General features: G+C 40.5%; 2 protein-coding genes across 4 annotated transcripts; both read left to right on the top strand.

Annotated features, from left to right (window-relative positions):
* The first annotated feature begins 2540 nt into the window (after positions 1-2540).
* Positions 2541-8953, top strand: LOC120108550. Of its 3 annotated transcripts, XM_039122183.1 has the most exons (6): positions 2541-2900; positions 3930-4889; positions 4962-5156; positions 5257-5411; positions 7563-7673; positions 8604-8953. In XM_039122183.1, the coding sequence occupies exons 1-6, from the start codon at positions 2778-2780 to the stop codon at positions 8668-8670; spliced, it is 1611 nt and encodes a 536-aa protein (XP_038978111.1). In that variant the 5' UTR covers positions 2541-2777; the 3' UTR covers positions 8671-8953. The 3 variants fall into 3 exon arrangements, with proteins under 3 accessions (XP_038978111.1, XP_038978112.1, XP_038978113.1); XM_039122184.1 differs by lacking the exons at positions 7563-7673; positions 8604-8953 and adding an exon at positions 6726-7031; XM_039122185.1 differs by lacking the exons at positions 7563-7673; positions 8604-8953 and having other exon boundaries at positions 5244-5386.
* A 1866-nt stretch (positions 8954-10819) lies between these two features.
* Positions 10820-14324, top strand: LOC103718748 (pentatricopeptide repeat-containing protein At3g22150, chloroplastic). The gene has a single exon (XM_008807697.3). The coding sequence runs from the start codon at positions 10949-10951 to the stop codon at positions 13445-13447; it is 2499 nt and encodes an 832-aa protein (XP_008805919.2). The 5' UTR covers positions 10820-10948; the 3' UTR covers positions 13448-14324.
* The last annotated feature ends 6340 nt before the right edge of the window (positions 14325-20664 follow it).

A 20664-nucleotide genomic window follows, 5' to 3' on the forward strand; every position in this document is an offset into this window, starting at 1 on the left:
TCCAGTTTACTTATGTCGCATTTCTGGAAGTAAGCCTATGTTGGTTTATGAAATCGGAGGGAAAAGGTTATGGCTTTTGTTAGACATTTTGGAGCGAAGAGAGGAAATCCGACCGAGAAAGGTCAATGTCAAAAGAAGATAGCATTGGAAAGTAGAAAGCAAGGGAGTGAGTATTCGAAGCCAAATTGACTCATTGAGGCTTTCATCTGAAATTTCTTTCATTCTTGTTTGATTGTTTGGGATTTTTTATCATTTTGATGTCAATGTAATTACTTTTTTAATTTAACTCTGTTCCATTCCAAAAAATGCTGCTGTGATGTTCCCTTTTTTTTATTTAACTCTGTGTGACTTGTAATTTATCTGATGATTTTTACTCTCTGTGGCCTGTCATTGCTCTGATTGTTTAACTCCATGTGGCCGTTTAAGTATATGCGCTGTTGTGATATTTCATTTCTTTATTAAACTCTCTATGGCCTGTGTGCTAATTGTGTGATGTGTTCTTGGGTATAAGATTACTGTGTCCTGTGTTATAAATGAGTTTTGAAGTATATATTTGTGATATTGTATTGCTTTGTTGCTGACCGAGCTTATCTTGTTTCTGTTACTTTGTTGACCTGTTTCCTGATCATGACTACTTTACAATACAGTTCCATCATGGTGGCTATTTTATGGATGAACCAAGAGAAAACTACTGTTAGTGTGAAATTTTATATAGCAATGAGATATTTTTATGCTCATTTCATTACATTGCAGCCATAGAACAGCCAACCATTCACCTAACCAAGCCACACATGTACCCAAAAAAGCCAGCCAGATCAGCACCAGTTTAAGGCAAGTAGCACCTTAGCACCAGTTCATGGCAGCTCAAGTACTCAGAACACCAGTGAGAGGGGTGATACCTGGAAACTCCCAGCGAAGAGGAAGGAATTAAGTGACAATGGGTGGACTGGAGGCTGCTAGGCAGCAAGCACAGTAGAGATTTAGACCAGTTGGAAAGAAGATCAATCAAAGAATGCATGCTTTTGCAGTTGGGATCTTTTTTTTGTCACATAGTATTTTTGTGCATTTAGTTAAAACTATATATATATATATAACTATATATGTTGTTTTAACTTAATGACATATTTAGCTAAATTTCATCATCAAGATGGTTCCCTAATTTTAGTTCACTTTATTGCATGTATTGGATTCAATCAAACATATTAAATATTAGTTCACTTAATGTTTACAAAGTTTAGCCAAGTTAGCATGTCGCCTTGAGACAACTTTATGCACTTCTACGCTTTATATTCCTTTATTTTTTTATTTATTTTTGTATATTAAATGTTATGTATTATTTTTATCTAATCTATTTTTTTAAACTCTAATTTACTTGCAACGGTCGACGTAGCACGGAGAGGAAAAATGGTCTATTTGAAAGTCCGTGACACGATGTGACGGATGTCCCGATTCCCGAAGACCGTTACAATGGCCGTTGTTTCAATGTAACAGCCGCCACCGAGCAACCTGCGTTTAAAAGTTTAAACTTACTCAAAAACGCCCACGTGGCAGGCCTCCATTTGATTTACTCTACATATCTATATCGTTGTTAAACAGCGGATCATCATCCCATCAATTAGGACAGCACTTGGGGAACCCGACGTATCGCTCGCCGCTGCAAAAGATCCTTGTCGCTTGCGTCGCTGCTCCAAAATTTGAAAGGAAAAGAAATACTATTGCCTAACCACCCCGATACATTCCCCCAAAAGTTCTAAATCCTGACACTCGATGGCATTTACTCGACTGGGTTGGAGAGTAAAAAGTTTGTCCCGCAATCTATATTTTTTTGATAAATATTTTTTATATAAGATTAAAATAAAAAATAATTTATTTATATTTTTTATATATTAAAAAATGACTTTAGAATTTATTATCTATGTTTTTTATTACTATTTTTTCAAATAGGTCAGTGATCCATCCATATTGTCCATAATACTCTTTATTATATAAATATTATTACATATAATATAATATAATATAATATAATATAATATAATATATAATATAATATAATGTAACATAATATGTTATAATAAAACTATATTATAATATTTTATCTTATAATAATATAACATATTATATTATAAGATTATATAATGATATCATTATTATATAATATTATAATACAATATAATATAATATATTATTATACTATAAAATATTATATTATATTATATTATATCATAGCTTACTATATAGTATAATACATAATAAAAATGACTTACTCATTTTTTTTAGATGGGTAAGATTTTTTCTCATTTTATGGATAAATATTATTTATAAAAAATAACTTATTTATCTGGAAAAATATGAAAATATGGGTAAATTAGATAACGGTTAATTGTTTTTTATAATATTTATCCATCAAATAATGACCGTAAGAAATCTGTCATTTTACCCCGGAGTCTGAATGTTAGGAGAATCTCGTGGGGTGGCAGTACTTGTTAGCCACCTTCTCTCTCTCATCATGGGGAGATTTAAGACCTAAACCCACCATCGGTGATCATATCGCGCTCATGCTTTGCCCTAGAACTCGGCGAAGAAGAGAAAGAAAAATATTAAAAATAGAATAAAGAATAATAGATCGAGCTCGGGTATCTTCTTCTTAGCCTTCGTCTCTCTCCCTCTCTAAATCGTTCTAGGGTTCGGCATTGGGGAGTGGGGAGCGATGGAAATCGAGCTGGGGTTCGCCGGATTGGGACGGCATTAGGTTGGATTGCGATCGCTAGGGAGAGGGGATGGGATCCGGGAGCAGCAAGGATGCGACGGCGGCGGGTGGAGGACGGAAGGCGAGATCCAGAGGTGTTAGGGTTTTCAGCTCTTCTTGCTTTCGCCTCTCATCCACTCTTTGGGATGCCCGGGTGAGTTGTTTTTATCTACGTTTTTCACTTTTTCCTAACTTCTGTTCCTATTCTGATTTGGTTTTTGAAATGCGGGATCTTGTCGTCATTAGCTCACTGAATAAAGTTGGCAGCTTTGTTTAGTTATATGACAGTTTGAGAGCTTTATTTAGTTTTATGACAGTTTGAGGTGATGAGAAGCTTCTCATTTTAAGAAAGTTGCGATCTTTGAGCTTCAAATCGATGGTTTCTGATATACTTTAGAGTTGGTTTCTGATATACTTTAGAGTTGGTTTCTGATTCTGTTTTAAAATGCTGGATCTCGTCATTGTGAGCTCACTGATATAGCAGAAGATTGGAAGAACTTGAAAGCTTGTATAGTTTTACAGCAATTTGCAATTACGAGATCTTCTTTCCATGAAAGTTGTGATTGTTGGGTTGATTAAAAGAGTGGTTTTCTTCTAATGGATGATATTTATGATGTTTCGTAGGCTGGGTTCTCAAGTTATTGTATTCTCCCATGAAGAAAAGCTTTGAGCTTTTTGGGACACTGATTCAAAATTAGAAACCACTAATATTGAAAAAATTTAATTATTGAAATATAGTAGCCTGGGTTTGCGAGAAATTGAGTCATCTTTTTCCCCTTTAATTTGCATGATTTGCTCCGACTTGGTGGCACATTTACCTTGGTCGTCACACAGGCTCTGGCTATGCGGATACTGGTTTTTCATTTTATTTTCCTTAGAAAGACATAGGGTTGTTCGTTCATTCTATTTATCTTTTCTTAGATGCATTTTTCTTGGCAAGTGAATCGAGTTGTGGATTGTGTCAACATAGTAAACTTCAGTAGAAGATAAATTCCATGTAAATGCCACTGGGTTGGTTTGCTTATCGATCTTATGTATTGTCTGACAATTTCTGCACATGTTACTGTCATTCTGGATATTGGATTATGTTGGTGTCGCATCCTAAATTCTGGATTCTTATAGGAATGATAAGTTTTAAGAGCTTCGAGAATTGAAATAGTTTGGATTTTGATTTCATTTTCAGAAGAAAGAAGAAGGTGGAAGATCTAAAGACAATATTCGAGCGGACGAAACAAAGAGAAAAGCCTCTGGAAGGAATCATGAAGGCTGCATGAAGCTTAGTCTTTCTGGACCTAGTAAAATGCCTTCATTAACTTCCTCTGATGGTGAACAAAGTGGAGAAGATCAAGATGGGGAACTGCAAATTGATTCAGTTGCCAGCAATAACTCTGGCACATCAGCTGCTATTAGCCGATCATCAAACCCTGCAGGCAGGTCGCGCTCTCGTTTTGGTTTTGTCTCAGATGGAATTAGTTTCAGGTTAAACAGAGCTGTCAGTTTGGGGTCATCAAGGGCCCACTCTCTCTTCTCAGCTGCTCTTTCCATTCCAAACAATGATGCAGGTGATGATGCTATTATTGATGTTGATAGTTCTCTAAATAATGTAAATGATACCCATGAGAGTACTGTTGTGGAAAATAATTGTCCCCAAGATGTGGTCGCAAACAATGAAAGGGTTGAGGCTACAAATAGTCGATATTCTCGTAGGAATCGACTAGAAGCTGAAAATGCTGAATTAAGATATTCTAGTAGACGACTTGGACCGCAAGAACCTTTAGAAGGCAGCATGCGATTTAGCCGAACACTCAGCGTCGGACGGCTTCGTGACAGAGTTCTTCGAAGGACTTCCCTCTCTGAGGGATTATATGGTCCTGTTCTTCTAGAGGATAGGTTTGTTGGTTCTACAGAGCATGTTAACAGGAGACAACTCTTGGGTGGTACAAGACGAGCACAATCTTCTTCCAACAGGAACAATGAAGTGCTGCAAGATTCGTCTAGTCATCACCCCTATCGAATCACTGGCACTACAGACATAAATGCTGATCATGCCTCGGAAACTGTGCAGCCAAGAGAAACCAGTAACCGTGATTTACTGGAGCATAGATCAGCATTCCTTGAAAGAAGAAGGAGAATAAGATCTCAGGTAAAGTTAAATGGATTTGCCTTCTACTTTCTTGTATATGTAACATTCATGAAGAATTGCTTCTTTTAGCAGGTCCGGGCCCTTCAGCGATTAGGTAGCAGGTTTGAGAATTTATCAGGTCATGATAGATCATGTATATTATCTGGTCAACATCGAACAGGTCACTGCACATGCAGAACAAACAATCGAGCTGCTAATCCTGATGATGACACAAGTGCTAGGGCTAGCATATCTAGAATTGTTATGTTAGCGGAAGCACTTTTTGAGGTATGATGAAATGTTTTCGGGGAACTTCTTGTATCATGTTCCTTAATCATGTGTTACTGCTTGGTCAAGGTAATTTTATTCCTTTAGCCATTTTACCTAGGTGTTGGATGAAATTCATCAGCAGTCTGTAGTTCTCTCATCTCGACCGTCTTTTTCCTCAATTGGATCTGTTCCTGCTCCAAAGGAAGTCGTAGAATGTATGCCACTAAAAGTATACATGAAGCCACATAAACACCAAAATGATGAGGCTGCACAGTAAGTAGTCCTTTGCCTTGAAGCTTAAATTCTTTTCCCTCTCAAGTCGTTATTTTCCTCTGCTGAGTTAGAAGGTTATGATTTAACATTTGCTGTTGTATTGATAGAATTCATTTAGTTGATAGCATCATAACTAAAATGTAAGTTTGCATACATTTGACAGTAATCATGATTTCACATTTATCAAATTGTCATTATATTTTTGTTATTTTTCAAATCAGATATGCATATTTTTTAGAAATGCTTAGATAAATTTGCTTGTGTAATTAAGAAAATTGCATGTAACTATGGAGTCAAAAATTGTGTTTGTGTGTGTGGTTACGAATGTGAGTTTGCTATTTAATAAATAACCTGTAAAATTTTGCAAGCGGGTAACACGGCTATGATATCATTGAGATGCAGTGTATGGAAACCGTGGGAGACATGATCTCTGGAAATTGTCCGGAGGACACACTAGATCGACATAATTAAGTTGTACTATTATTACATATAAATCAAAATTTAGAACCTATAACCATTGCCGGCACTTGATCATCATTTCTAAAATCATGTTAAAGTCAAGACTCATCTTTTAAACATAGCATCTACTCGACATAGTTAAATCATTTTGTATAAATGAATGAGATTTTTTAATTTGATTTAACAAGAGATTGCTCTATTATTTGTATTCAAAATTCTAGATGATGCTACCGTACAATAAGATTTGGAGATTTGTGACATTAAATATTGTATCAGTTAATTAATCTTCAACTTACATATCACCTGATACAATATGTTTTCTGTGATTCCCCTAGTTATAGTTATCCCACTCAGTTTCTTAATGATCAGTGCAGGTTAATAACTGACTTGGTGCATGCATGATTCTCCATCAAGATCCATTGCATGGGCTGTCTGGTTTTTAGAAGGCATTCTATGAGCATAACTTGCTGTTTTGAATCCTTTTTCTATGTTTTCCTTTTTCATTTCAGTATAGAGTCTATTTATGAACGCTGAAGATGAGAAGTTAGTTTATTGGTAGGGAGGGTTAGTTGTTAGGGCCTACATAGTCAAGTAAAATTGTCACCCATGTAAGCGAGCTTCAGTTTTCCTAAGCTCTTGATAGCACTCATATGTCATTATTAGTGGAATGCCCACCTTATCTTTTAACCATATCCCAACATAGCATGGGATATGATTAGGCAAATGCTATCAAAAACATTCTATCCATGATTTCTCCTCTCTTCACTGTTAGTGCCTAGCTTCACCAATTGAAACTTGTTTTCTAAGATTATCATTATTTGCGACTCTTGTGCTGATAAAGACTTGTTACTGAAGATTTGAAAAGAGAAAACAGGATGGTTCTGCTGGCCAGAGAGAACGCAAGTTTCCAGTCGTTGAGGTGCTATATGCCTCCCTTGAGATGGAGTGCAGCCAGTTTGCATCCAAAGGTGGCTAGTATGCATCTAGAAGAAGGTTAGATGGCATCCATGCCCAAAGAAAGTTTCCTTGCTGGCCAGCTTAGTTATCAGCATCTTAAAATTTGATATTTTCTTCTCATTCATTTGGGCTAGTGGCGTTCTCATTTCTCCTCCCTCTCTTAACCTTTCTGAATGTCCTCTTTGTTGCCTTCATTCTCCTCTTTAACTTCGCTTTTCTTGTACTTCTCGAGAATTATTTCTACAATTTGTTTTATATTTACAGCAGGTCTGGAATCTAAATCAGTGATGCCCCTAAAAGCAGTCCCACAATGACCAAATCGACTGGTATTAAAGCATCAACTCCTGCTTCTAGAGCACCATATCTGAATCAGGCTTAAATTGGTTTAAGTGATAAGATGAGAGGGTTCTATGAATACACATCTAAAAAAAAAAATAAACTATAAGTTTTTTTTTTGAATAGAAAATGCAGTTAACAAGCTAATTTTCCATTCTGTACTATTTGCTAGTGCACATGACTTGCATTTTCTTTTAATGGTTGGTTTTATCCTTTTGGTAGAATGTGCTAGATTCTAATTGCAAAATTCTTCTTTTTCCTTTGTTGATGTATGATTGTTTTAGATGTCTTTTCCTGCGGCTTAGAAGTCTTTTCACTCTTTATTTATTATTTTTGGATTTTCTGTATTTGCATCTTTAAACTTAGTAGGCATTATCTTGGGTTTCATTTGGTTGACAGATGTTATATTTGCCTTGTGGAGTATGAAGAAGGAGATTGCATGCGAATACTGCCTTGCAATCATGAATTTCACCGAACATGTATAGATAAGTGGTTGAAAGAGATTCACAGGTATCTTTTAATCTGATCCATTGTTCATCCTGCTTCTAGGTCTACTATTTATTGTTTTCCTTATTTCTCCTGCTACCGTTGGATGATTAATGTCAGAACCTTTTTAAATAGAATTAGATAATTCATTATTATAAAACTCAAAGAAACTCCTTATTGTTTTTTTTTTTTTTGTAATTCTTTGATATGATCCCTTTCAACAATTTTTGCTCTAGCTCTGTTGATACAGGTTATTATGAAACTGTTCCTTTTAGTGCTTTTTGAACCTTGTTAGATTTCTTCATCATTTAGTTTAACCACTCTTTTGTAGCTTTAATATTTTTCTTTTTAAGTTTATTCCTTTTTTCAACCATGGTAAATTAGATAAATGCATAAGTATTTTTCATCTGCATATCTCAAACAAATATCGTAAATCATTCATGATTTATGAGAAATTTCAAAGTAACTCAACTTTATCAATTTAAGAGAAAAGCTCAAGCATCTTCTTCTATATGCTTCCAACTCTGATCCACAATACATTGTCCACTTAATTTCATCTCTATCAACCGCTATATCTTCTAAGTTGCTAAGTAGCTGGCTCCTGGCTGTTTGAATTTGTGCTTTGTGTTTGTCTGTTGGGTTCTGATCAACAGCTTGACAGCACTTTATGTATTCATATATTTTGGTGCTTGATTCCATTAAATATAAAGTTTAATCTGTTGCGCAATTATAATCACAATTATTTTGCCTAGTTAGGTTTACGGCTAAATAGTGAAGTCGGGAAATCCTGTTATGTTATAAGTTTTTCATGATCTTTGTGCTTGCACAAGACGGATTAGGAAATATCTCCTGCGCATTCTGTTTGATTTTTCCTTTTTCCATCTCCAAATCTAAGGACTTTCACATGCAATAATACTTGCTCACATGTGAAGATTCGTTTTATTTTTGCTGTAGGGTCTGTCCTCTTTGTCGTGGGGATGTCTGCAGATCGGACACATCAAGCACGGAGAAGCTTGGTTGAAACAGATTTGTGATTGTGAGATGATCTGCACTGAATACTTTGCTCCATGCATCATGGAATTGGTGGCATTTCTGCCTCCTCCAGGAAACCAAAGCATTGGGTTGTGCTGTGTTATTAGAGACTGCAGCTCATGGCTTTGGGTCCTCATGGCCTTTCCTCATGTAATTGTTCGATTTTCAAATTTATGAACGGCCACTTAGAAGCTTTGCAGATGTAAAGGGCGACCATGAGATTTTTTTGATTATTTGAAGCAGGGGAATTTAATTACTATCTTTTAGCGAAACTTAATCTATATTATTTAGGCTCCGGTTACGGATTTCTTCTCAAACTGCTCAACCTTTTAAAGATAAATTTTCTACTGCTTGCAGGTGATACGAGCCAATGACGTAGGTTTTTTTTCCCTGTAGAAGTTTATGCTTATTATTCTTCTTAATCTCTTCAGCTGCGGACATATATATATATATATATATATATATATATATATATATATATATATATATATGCGGCCTTAACAAAAAAATCCTCATTGTTAATACTCCATTTTATTTGTTGCAGTAATATATGTGAATTTGTTCAACTTGACCAGAATTCACACACTGCTCGATTTTTGAAAGATTCTGTTTCACTTCAGAGTTGTTTGGAGCGTTATAGTTGAGGTTGCACTATAACTTGAGTTGCATTGCAATTTAAGTTGCAGTATTCGAACTTAAAGGAAGCTCATTGTGTATTTGGAGAAGAGTTCAGGGAAAGGAGAGGTGTTAGAGATATTTCACTGAAGACTTTGTAAGTGGATGCTAGATCAGAACACTTAGATGTACATGGAGATAAGGGTGTTTAAAACGAAAAGGTCGGCATCAAAGCCACGGGTGACAAGGGTCTGGACCTAGACACCCATAGGGAGAGTGAGTAGCGGTCAAAGACAATGCATGGTGGTGTAGAGACGGACAAGATGAGCGACGGTGGAGGAGGAGGAGGGCGGCACAATGGATGAGGATTGTCCAAAGGAAAGATTAGGGTAGAGGACCTTGGTGAAGATGAAGAGTGTGTGAGGGGAGTGGAGATGCGACGATCGGCGAGACGGTGGAGGAGATTTACCATACGTTGCAGGTCAATGAGCAAGTCTTAACTTACTATGCTATTTGACTTGCAAGCATCCAAAAAAGTGGACTGGTCTCTGCCTACAATTTGAGTTGCATGTGGCTCCACTTGTGGATAATTAGCATGTTTTCACTTCCTTCCAACTTCTACAATGTTTGTTGTGGATTAATTTTTGACTAATATATTGAGCAAAATGGGGACAACATTTCATTACTAATTCAAATTCCAATGATATTTGATATGAGATAAGAGAGGATGGCTTTATTCAAGCCAATATTGGAGCTTGTCCAAGAAAAAATTTACCATGGTGTTTAAGTGGATCCAATAACAGCTAATGTTTGCTAAACTCATCTGAGGATTGGCTGATCTCATTAAAGCATCCAGCTAACATGCTATTCGGATTGCGGAAAATGATTACAAGAGAAACTGAGGAGACAAATTGATCTTGAATAAAAAGAAATCACTAGAAGTCAAGAGATTTGGAGAGAAAAACAGGACGATGCAAATATTTTTTTTATTCCTTTTTCGTTCCAAAATCAATAATCCAAATAGATTTCTTTACTTTGTAGGTGTCCAAACAATGGGATAGAAAGTCATATTCTTTTTCTTTTCTTCACTTGTATCCATTTCATCTAAATAGTATAATTTCTTATGAAAAATATAATTCTAGATCAAAATTCAAATTTTAGGTTTGAAAATTCAATTCACCCACCCTTCACTTGAACCCTACCTTTTTTATCTTTCTTGGATATGTTTTGTCTCACCTGCTATTAGTATCCTTGGGTCGACTCTCTAGACCTGCCTACCATCTTGACCCTATCCTTATCCTTATCCTCTTCTTTATTTTTCTAGGGAAAAGAACATTAAGAAGATATTTTTTGATTACTGTTGCATTTTTATCAGGCAATTTTGCCTATTATTTGATTGAAGCTAGTGATGCAATAAAGTCCTAGCAAACTATTTATTCAACAAATAAATAATAGATAAAATTTTAAAAAAAATAATATTATTTTATAAAATAGAAATAGAAAACATATTTCTTTTGCCAGAACTCTGGCTGGCTCCTGCGCCACCCCAGTCTATTTCTTGAAGATAATTTGAGCACAGGCCACAGCACACCAGAGCAGAATAAAGAAGAGAGAAGACGATACAAGGAAATGGGAAACAAAAACTCCAAGCCATGTCATCCCCCTTCCCTCCTCTCCACCTCTCCTTCCCCTCTCCTTTCCCCACCCCGACTCCCTCAACCCCTCTCCTCCTCTCCCTCCCCCAAAACCCCGAGCACACCTCGAACCCAAGCCCCGAACCCAAACCCACAACTCTCCGGTCCCGGCTGAGCCAGCTCTGCAAGGAGGGCCGCCTCGCCGCCGCCCGCCGCCTCTTCGACGCCCTCCCTCGCCCCGCCCCGACCCTCATATGGAACACGCTCCTCATCGGCTACGCCTCCAACTCCCTCCCAGCCGACGCCCTTCGCTTCTACTCCCTCATGAACTCCTCCGCCGCCGCCGGTGGCGGCCCCCCTCGGTCCGACCACTACACCTACTCCTCCGCCCTCAAGGCCTGTGCTGACGCCCGCCAGCTCGCCCTCGGCAGGTCCATCCACTGCCACCTCCTCCGCCGCTCCCCCGCGCCGCCCAAGAACCGCGTTCTCAACAACTCCCTCCTCAACATGTACGCCTCCGCTCTGGCCCCGGAATGGGCACGTGCCGATGCTGTCCGGTTGCTGTTCGACAGAATGCCCAAGAGAAATGTGGTCTCGTGGAACACGCTGATAGGATGGTATGTCAGGTCGCGGCGGCCGGCTGAGGCGCTGGCGCAGTTCAAAAGCATGATTGAGGTGGGAGTTCGGCCAACGCCGGTCAGTTTTATCAATGTGCTCCCAGCGGCGGTCAGTGTGGGGGGCGGGAGGTGCGCCGACATGTTGTACGGTTTTCTTGTTAGGCATGGAAGTGAGTATGCTAGTGATCAGTTTGTTTTGAGTTCGGCGATATTTATGTATTCGGAGCTCTTGGATGTGCAGTCTGCAAGGAAAATATTCGATCAAGCTGAGTTTAAGAACATCGAAGTGTGGAATACCATGATTGGTGGGTACGTTCAGAATGATCGGTTTGATGAAGCTGTTACCCTTTTCATCGAGATTTTGGAGTCGGATGTGGTTGATGCTGATGCCGTGACGTTCTTATCCTCCCTAGTGGCAGTTTCGCAGCTACAGGATGTCAGGCTGGGGCAGCAGGTCCATGCTTTTCTGGTTAAAGAGTATTCAATGGCACTGCCCTTGATTCTTTGTAATGCACTTATTGTTATGTACTCGAGGTGTGGTTGTGTTCAAATTGCCTTTGAGCTTTTCTGTCAGATGCCCGAGAGAGATCTTGTCTCATGGAACACCATGGTCTCTGCTTTTGTGCAGAATGATTTGAACTTTGAGGGTCTCCTGTTGGTCTATGAGATGCAGAGGGAGGGGTTTTCTGTGGATTCCGTGACAGTGATGGCCCTGCTTTCTGCAGCATCCAATCTGGGCAGTCTCAGGATCGGGAAAGAAACACATGGATATCTCATTAGGCATGGGATACAGTGTGAAGGGTTGGAGAGCTATCTGATTGACATGTATGCAAAGTCTGGTTCTGTCAAGACTGCAAGTCAGCTGTTCGACGGTGTTCTAGTCGATGAGCGAGATCAGGTCACATGGAATGCAATGATTGCAGGGTACACACAAAGTGGACGGACTGAAGAAGCTATTTCGGTGTTTCGAAAAATGCTTGAAGAAAACCAGGTACCCAATTCGGTGACCCTATCCTCTGTCCTCCCTGCTTGCAACCCTGTTGGAGGAATTCAAGCTGGTAAGCAGATCCATGGATTTGCCATCCGACGCTACCTAGATTCTAATGTTTTTGTTGGTACTGCTCTGGTGGATATGTATTCCAAGAGTGGTGAGATTTTATCTGCAGAAAGAGTATTTGATGGCATGAAAGCAAAGAACACTGTTACTTACACCACAATGTTATCAGGCTATGGTCAACATGGTCTCGGTAAGAGAGCCCTATCTCTTTTCCAGTCAATGAAAGAATCAGGAAAAAGGCCTGATGCTGTCACCTTTGTAGCAGTGATTTCAGCGTGTAGTTATTCTGGGCTGGTGGAGGAGGGTCTTTCTGTTTATGAGTCAATGGAGGAGTTTGGGATCGTGGCTACACCGGAGCATTATTGCTGCATTGTGGACTTGTTGGGTAGAGCTGGGAGGGTGGAGGCGGCATATGAGTTTATTCAAAGATTGGGTGATGAGGGAAACCTTGTGGGAATCTGGGGATCATTACTTGCAGCTTGTAAAGTTAATGGCAAGTTTGAACTGGGAAAGTTGGTCTCAGAAAAGCTTTTTGAGATTGGAAAGGAAAATGGACTTGCAGGTTACCATGTTCTGCTCTCAAATGTATATGCTGCTGAGGAGCATTGGGACAATGTTGACAGGGTGAGGAAGGAGATGAGAGAAAGGGGCTTGAGGAAGGAACCTGGGTCAAGTTGGATTGATGTTGGGGATACAACGCATAGGTTCATGTCTAGAGACCAAAAGCACCCGGAGTATGACCAAATATACAGAATGCTGCAAGAGTTGGCCTTGGAGATGAAGTTGCCTAGTCGTGAGACCCCTGATCCTTGCCTTGTTGATGGGAAATCTGAGGTTGATTAGTAACTCCCATTATAGATTCAACTTAATCGAGAACTCAAGATTTTCTTTTGTATTGGTGTGAACAAAAGCAGCTTATGGGCGGATCATTAGCTTGATGATTTGTGGATAAGTAGTGCTTTAGCTGATGCATGCTTGGTGGCTGGTGTCCTTCAACTTCTAAACTAATAAGGATCCTACTTGTCCATGTTATTGTGCTTCATTGGCATGAAGCTAGTTTGTGTATGGGTTCTATGCTGCCTGCGGTGCATATTTTTCATGATCAGGGGCTTGCCTTCTGGAGGCATGGCGGAGGCTTGGTTTGGAAGGAGAGTGTTGACTGTTTGTGCTGGATGAATATGAACCAAGATGATTTTGTGAGGGCCAATTTGGATATCCGCCAAGGCGTTGATGGTTGAAAGGGGAGACTTGAGTATCCAAAAATGATTCGCTGGCCAAAATAATCAAGGTTTTAGTGGATATTATGTTGTTTGAAGAACAAAGGTGAAAGATGAAGCTGCCGAATAGTGCAGATGAGTGCAGATGTCATATGATTCTAGTTGATCAAGTCTTTTGTTCCATAATGTCACTAAAGTGGTGGGTACAGCCAGAGGGAAGAAGCCTTTTGTTTTTTTCTCGAGAATACAAGAAGCCTTGCTATCAAGTTTATCATCATTACTATATCGTTACTATCACTGATGTTGCTTTATCTGCAGAACAATTTTATTGCATAGGACAAGTTGGGAAAAATTCTTATCTTGTATATATTACTGAAATGCAGTGAAGGCATGGCAGAAAACACAAGTGATAATTAGAATTCTGATACAGATACAACTGTAATGTGTCTGAAAGATGCCACTGACAATGATGAACTTTTATTGCGATCACTGGGTTTACAATATCATCCATTTCAAATCTAATCATTAGGATATATTAGGGTGCAGTCGTGGCTTTTGCTTAAATAAATTCCGAATCAAATTTATGTAGTGTTTTGGAACTGTGCTAAAGGAAATTTTTGGATATTGTTTAAATGTGATTCTTGAATTATCAGAGTTTAGCTTTATAAATTTTTATGGTGAAATGTAGGAATTCTCTAGATGATATTCACTATTATCTGGAGAAATAAATTTCTAGAATTATAAAAATTATTCGACAGGTCTTGCATGACTTGTGGAGCCCAACAGTGTGGGACCTGCGGCCGGCTCATGTTGTCATCGGGGTGTGATGCACTAGGAGTTAAGATGAGAAAGAAATCCAAGAATAAAGAACTAATGGATCCAATGAGATCCTCTGTGGAAGTATTACAGGACTCGCAAGAAACAAGACTGATTGCAATTACAACTAGTTTTCCATGGCACCATGTGGTGAAGAAAAGTAAGATTTGATGATGATAGCACGTACCTCATTACCGGAATCAGCAATGCAAGCAAAATAAGCTGTCTATCAGAATGCTGCAAAACCCAACATATGGTCTTGTGCTAATCCTGCACCTCTCACCAAGATCATGACTAGCATAACCACAAGTAGACAATTGTCTCATGCTGACAAACGCAATGCGGTCAAATTAGCTGCTCATATATTCACGAAATTGGCTTCTGTTCTGGTATTCCTCAACTCTTCCTCACACTAACTTCTGGTATTGTTCTGGTTGTACTATACGATCACCTATGCTTCATCCTCCATGGGGCCGACACATTTGAGAGAACAGGGTGCTAGCTGCCATTTGCTAATATTTAGGAAAGTCAAAGGATCAACAGAGTGGAGGTTGACTGGCTTATTTTTCTTTGCATCTTCTAATGCACAACCCAGCTCTCCCTCCCTCCCTCCTTCTTCGTGGTCCAGAATGTTGGAAATTTAATCCAAATTTAGCCATACAACTTGAGTTTTATTCATTTGAGCATAAGAGTATGATGTTATGTCAGATGGTGTAGCTTTGAATGGGTAATGGAATAGGCTCCACAAAGGAGATGGAGTTTCTCATGTAGTGGGAGTTGCATGGGAGTCTGGCTCTAGCTTTAACTCGTGCCCATGAAAGCTCATACATATATACATATGGTTGGTTCGAATAGTAACTTTGTATGGAGAAGTCATTAATAAAATAATATACTTTATGTGCTGTGTTATTACCCTGCCATCCATCTCCTGCCTACAACTTCTGCCATCCATCCACCAGGCTGTCTCTCGATAGAGGAGTTACTAATAAAAAGAGATATATTCTATGCTGTGTCATCTCTATCCTGTTCTTGCCTACGACCTTTACGAGCAATGTCCACCATGCCATCATTTGGGCTATGGTAAGAGTTGGAGAAGCCTTTCAGGCCAAACATATTTACCGTGAAGCCAATGATGCTGCGGATTAAATGGCTATATGGTGCTGCACATTAGATGGCTACGTATGTAGCTTGACACTACGAAAGTACCCTGTGGACTGAAGATGGAGAGATGCTCTTTGCACTCCGAGATATCCTATTTTTTGATTTTATTGGGAATATCCGTACCCGTCAGATATGATCCATCCGTCCTAACAAAAAAAAAAAAAAAAAAAAAAAAGAAGAAGAAGAAGAAGAAGAAGAAGAAGAAGAGTCCACCATGCCATCGGTGTGTTCTCCATTACAAAGGTCAGGCACCGGACAGGACTTGCCAACCTCTTTGTTTCCTCTTCAATAAATTGCACCTCGTACCCAAACATATATTATATATATATTGCACGGATGATAGATAAGTAAGAGATTTAAAAGATCAAACATCCCGAACATGTTACAAAATCAAAGCACCTGCACTGCTCTTAATTTTGCTGCCATGGAACACAGTTTCATAATGTTGGAATGACATTTCAATCAACTACATCAAGAAAACGCAGGCAGCACAAGCAACGAAGATACAAGGAACAAATGTGCGTCCAACTAAACAAGAAGATGATGGTAAGAGGCTTTGCTGTCTTCCTTTCAAACGAATAATAAACAGCTTGATGAACTAAATCCTGCGGTCAATTCGGAGCATGAAATAAAACCGGCACCATAATCATCAATAAATAAGAATTTTATTAGCAAATGGGAGTCCCTAGAAACTGGTCATGCAACGGCTTCTTTATTAAAATACTTTTAAGAGATCCACTTCCCTGCACCCACAGCCAACTATGCTCCCGCACCTACTTCTAATAACCAAGTACTAGTCTAGAGTTATCTGAATTTAGAGAACAATCTTGACCTCCTCAACAAGCAAGCATAGATGTACTCTGTCGCTTGAATTTAAGTAATAGATATTTTGTGCCCAAATACTGCATCCAATCAAGCTTAGAAGTTTAATCTGTAGCCAGTGACTCTAGGATAAAATTCTGTTTCATCATATTCGCATATGTCCACATTCTCACTACAAAGTCTTTTCCAACTCTTCCCACATGGGTAGTTCTAAATACACCCCCCCGATTGCTCAGGACACCCCCCAAAAATTAAAAAAAAATTAAATACTCTCTACACCCCCCCATTTGCTAAGGACACCCCTAAAAAATTAAAAAATCCTAAATTACCCTTCACCCTCCCCACCCCCTCACCTAAATTGCTCTCTACACCCCCCAAACCCCCCCCCCCCCCCCCCAAACCCCGCTCTTCCCCTCCAAAACTCCACTCCAGCCGGCTTCTCCCTTCCGCCCAAAAAACTTCGCCTCAAGCACCTCAAGCACCTCGCCGGCGGCCAAACCCCCTCCGTCTCCCCCTTCTCCCTCGCCCAAAACCCCCCCGTTCCCCCTTCTCCCTCTCGTCGCCGGCATTCTCCCCTTCTCCCTCTCGTCGCCGGCATTCTCCCGGAACCACCTCCCCGGCCATCTCCCGAGCAACGAGCACCTCGCCGGCGCCTCCACGACCACGTCGAGGTAGCTCCCCGCCCCCCCGCCTCCAGTGCTCCGTTCGGCACTGGATCGCCGAACAGAACCCTTCTGTTCGGCTGAACAGTGCCGAACAGAAGCCCTCTGTTCGGCAACACTCAACCGAACAGAAGCCTTCTGTTCGGCTGCACGGTGCCGAACAGAAGCCTTCTGTTCGGCTGCACAGTGCCGAACAGAATGGTTCTGTCCGGCTCTGAGCAGCCGAACAGAAGCCTTCTGTTCGGCTCTGTGCAGCCGAACAGAAGCCTTCTGTTCGGCACTGTGCAGCCGAACAGAAGGCTTCTGGTGCCAAATCGCGTGCCGTGCTGAATTTTGTGCCGAACATTTATGTATGCAATTGAATTATTTTCTTTGATATAGCCTAACATTGAATTTCTATATTTTCAGACATGGATCCCCGTCCCGCCAGAGTTAGATCTACGGCGTCAGCTAGGAGACGTCGTGCTAGGATTGCTTCTCCCGAGCCTGCTCATATGCCATCGGACTCTCCTGAGTCAGAGCATGATGATATGCCCGCTAGGGGCGAAGACGATGAGTCCGTTGGACCATGTCCAGGAGGTCCAGAGGATGAGTCCGTCCTGATCAGTTTCAGGACGCATATAGCAGCTTCCATCTGGAGGCAACAGGTATTGTTTATTTGTTATAGCATTATATTTTGTTTATTGATGTTTTATAAAGTAGTAGTAATTATACATTTATATTACAGGAACGAGCTCCACTAAAGTGCATGAACCATACTGCCAAGGTTGGTGAATGGAAGTGGTGGTCTTCAAACCAACCAAATACCAGGTTCAGAGCACTATTGAGGCAGTCGGGCCTCGTAGAGTTAGTACAGTGCTCTTATCGATTCATCGATAAGATTCTGATTTCGGGCTTCGTAGAGAGATGGCAGCCCGAGACGAACACCTTCCATATACCATTTGGCGAGATCACTATCACGTTGGATGATGTATCCGCCATTTTAGGGATTCCTGTCGCAGGTTCCTCAGTATCAGTTTCTCCTGAGAGGATGAGTGATCGGGATGCTGAGGAGCTACTTGTGGAGTTGTTGGGGGTGTCAGCTGGAGACGCGCGTCAGGAGGTACTGTCATCGCGCGGTCAGTCTGTGAGGATGGAGTGGCTGAGGACTCAGTTTCACTCTGTATCTGATAGAGACAGGCAGCAGAGGATAGAGTGTGCAGCACGAGCCTATTTGTTATTTTTGTTAGGCTGCACACTCTTTGCTGATAAGAGTGGGACCAGGGTGCCTATAGCGTATCTGTGTTTACTGCGGGATCTGGATAGGGTGAGCACATATGCCTGGGGTACAGCTGCCTTAGCATATTTGTATCGGCAGTTGGGGATTGCGTCGAGGTCATCAGTGAGACAGATCAGTGGTTATATGACGCTTCTGCAGGCATGGATTTATGAGCATTTTCCAGCACTCAGTCCTCACCCGTCGCTCGAGTATACTGATGCCAGTCCCCGCGTGCACCGCTGGATGCCCGGTACTCCATCCCGTACCACGATGGACCATTTAGTGGTTCTACGTGAGTCATTGGACCTTTTGAGCATCGATGAGGTACGTATCATATTACCATTTGCTTGTGTTTGTCAGTACTTTTAATATGCGATATAGTATTAAACTGAAATGGACCTTTTGTTTTACAGGTTATTTGGGATCCCCATCATCGGCTTCGGGGAGATCGCCCATATATACCCGTCGCATTTTTTAGTGGCTCCATCAAGTGCCTTGATATCGTAGAACCCTATCATCCAGAAAGGGTTCTTAGACAGTTTGGTCGTATTCAGACCATCCCTCGAGCGCCACTAGCCCCTACGCGAGCCAACAGAGGTTCCACAGCAGGCTCGTACCGGATACATTACTCCTATATGGATCAGCTTTGGGAGCGGTGGGAGGACCACGTGCTGAGCCAGGCGAGCAGGAGCCACCCAGTTACCCGGCCATCAGACAGCGTACCGGGATACATGGAGTGGTATCTCCGTATCACGCACGTTGCAGTTCAGCCTCCTCATCTGCGCTCGAGTACTCATTCTGGAGCTAGGGGAGGTCATGATGATGCTGACATGCACCGGCGGCGTAATGTAGCTGCACTCGGTATCAGTACCGACATTGTACGGATGGGTCCCTCAGAGGCTACGTCACTAGGTGCCGGGCACCTATATGATGCTATTTCTCAGATGCATCAGGTACTTCTGGGTGATGAGCCTGGCCCGAGTACAGCACCCTCTCATTCGGATCCAGGACCCTCTCATTCGGACGTACAGCAGTACACGCGTCGACGATGGCGTCATAGGGATTGATGATGGAGCCTTTGTAATCTTTGTAAAGCCTTTGATATTAATGAAAAATATATATTTTTGGTACATTTACGTGTAATCTTTGTAAAGCCTGGCCCGTTCTATTTTACACAAATATAACAGTGCACATAACAATCAATCTAACAATGCGAAGACAGATATTTTTTGATTTATATTGATGATGGAGTTTCACAGTACATGACTCTAAGAGGCCAAAAAAATTTACAACTTTCAAAAATTGTACATATATAAATAATCAATCTAACTCTACTGTCTCGCTAATTATAACATTAGGTGAGATGCTCTCTTTGAACTGTTGAATCCGTGCTTCATATGAATTTTCCCATCCGGTAGCACAAGGAAGATGATATTTTCGCCAGTTGGTCGTTACTGGCGGAACGGGATGTCCCGGCAACAAGAACACCTTCAAAATTAGAAATAAGAAAATATTAATAGCTACAAAATTATAAATAAGCAAAATTAAATAAGCAAAATTAAATATTCGCAAGTGTTGTGAACGTAGTACCTCAACAAAATGATTTCCATTTACGAATCCGATAGCGATATCTTTGCGGGATAGAAGAGGTACTGGCACAGAACGGAGAGGTAGGAAGGTCAGACATTGTTGCAACGAGAGATGGTATAGGACAACATTATAGCAGGATGCTATAAGATGACCCATGTCCGGCATAGTCATCCATCTGTCATATGGTGGACAATCATCATAATATGATAATGCATGAGTGATCTCAGCAATCGTCCCTTCCACACCATATAATGTGCGATAGTGGTCCGAATGACATTGCAACTCTTGCAATAAATCCTTCCTAACACGCACCCAGTCATCTTCTCCAAATCCCAGTAAGTCAGCTATTGCCCTAAATCCGCAATTCCCATCAGCTTTTACATCCTTGATATGCTGGATGTATGGTCTCAAGGCAGAAGGAATAGCATCAATATAGATAATGGGCGTATGTGACTGGGCTCTAGTACGAAAAACCTGCAAATAATATCAAATGATAGAAAATATGTAACAATGGCAGAACATGTCCCGTATCGG

Source organism: Phoenix dactylifera, unplaced genomic scaffold, assembly GCF_009389715.1.
Source record: "Phoenix dactylifera cultivar Barhee BC4 unplaced genomic scaffold, palm_55x_up_171113_PBpolish2nd_filt_p 001390F, whole genome shotgun sequence".
Taxonomy (NCBI): domain Eukaryota; kingdom Viridiplantae; phylum Streptophyta; class Magnoliopsida; order Arecales; family Arecaceae; genus Phoenix; species Phoenix dactylifera.

Excerpts from the sequence above, each read along its gene's own strand:
- LOC120108550 (XM_039122183.1), top strand. The coding sequence starts at position 2,778 with ATGGGATCCGGGAGCAGCAAGGATGCGACGGCGGCGGGTGGAGGACGG. Across the intron at positions 5,157-5,256 it reads TAGCGGAAGCACTTTTTGAG|GTGTTGGATGAAATTCATCA; the intron begins GTATGATGAAAT and ends CATTTTACCTAG. Across the intron at positions 7,674-8,603 it reads TGGTTGAAAGAGATTCACAG|GGTCTGTCCTCTTTGTCGTG; the intron begins GTATCTTTTAAT and ends TTTTTGCTGTAG.
- LOC103718748 (XM_008807697.3), top strand. The coding sequence starts at position 10,949 with ATGTCATCCCCCTTCCCTCCTCTCCACCTCTCCTTCCCCTCTCCTTTC.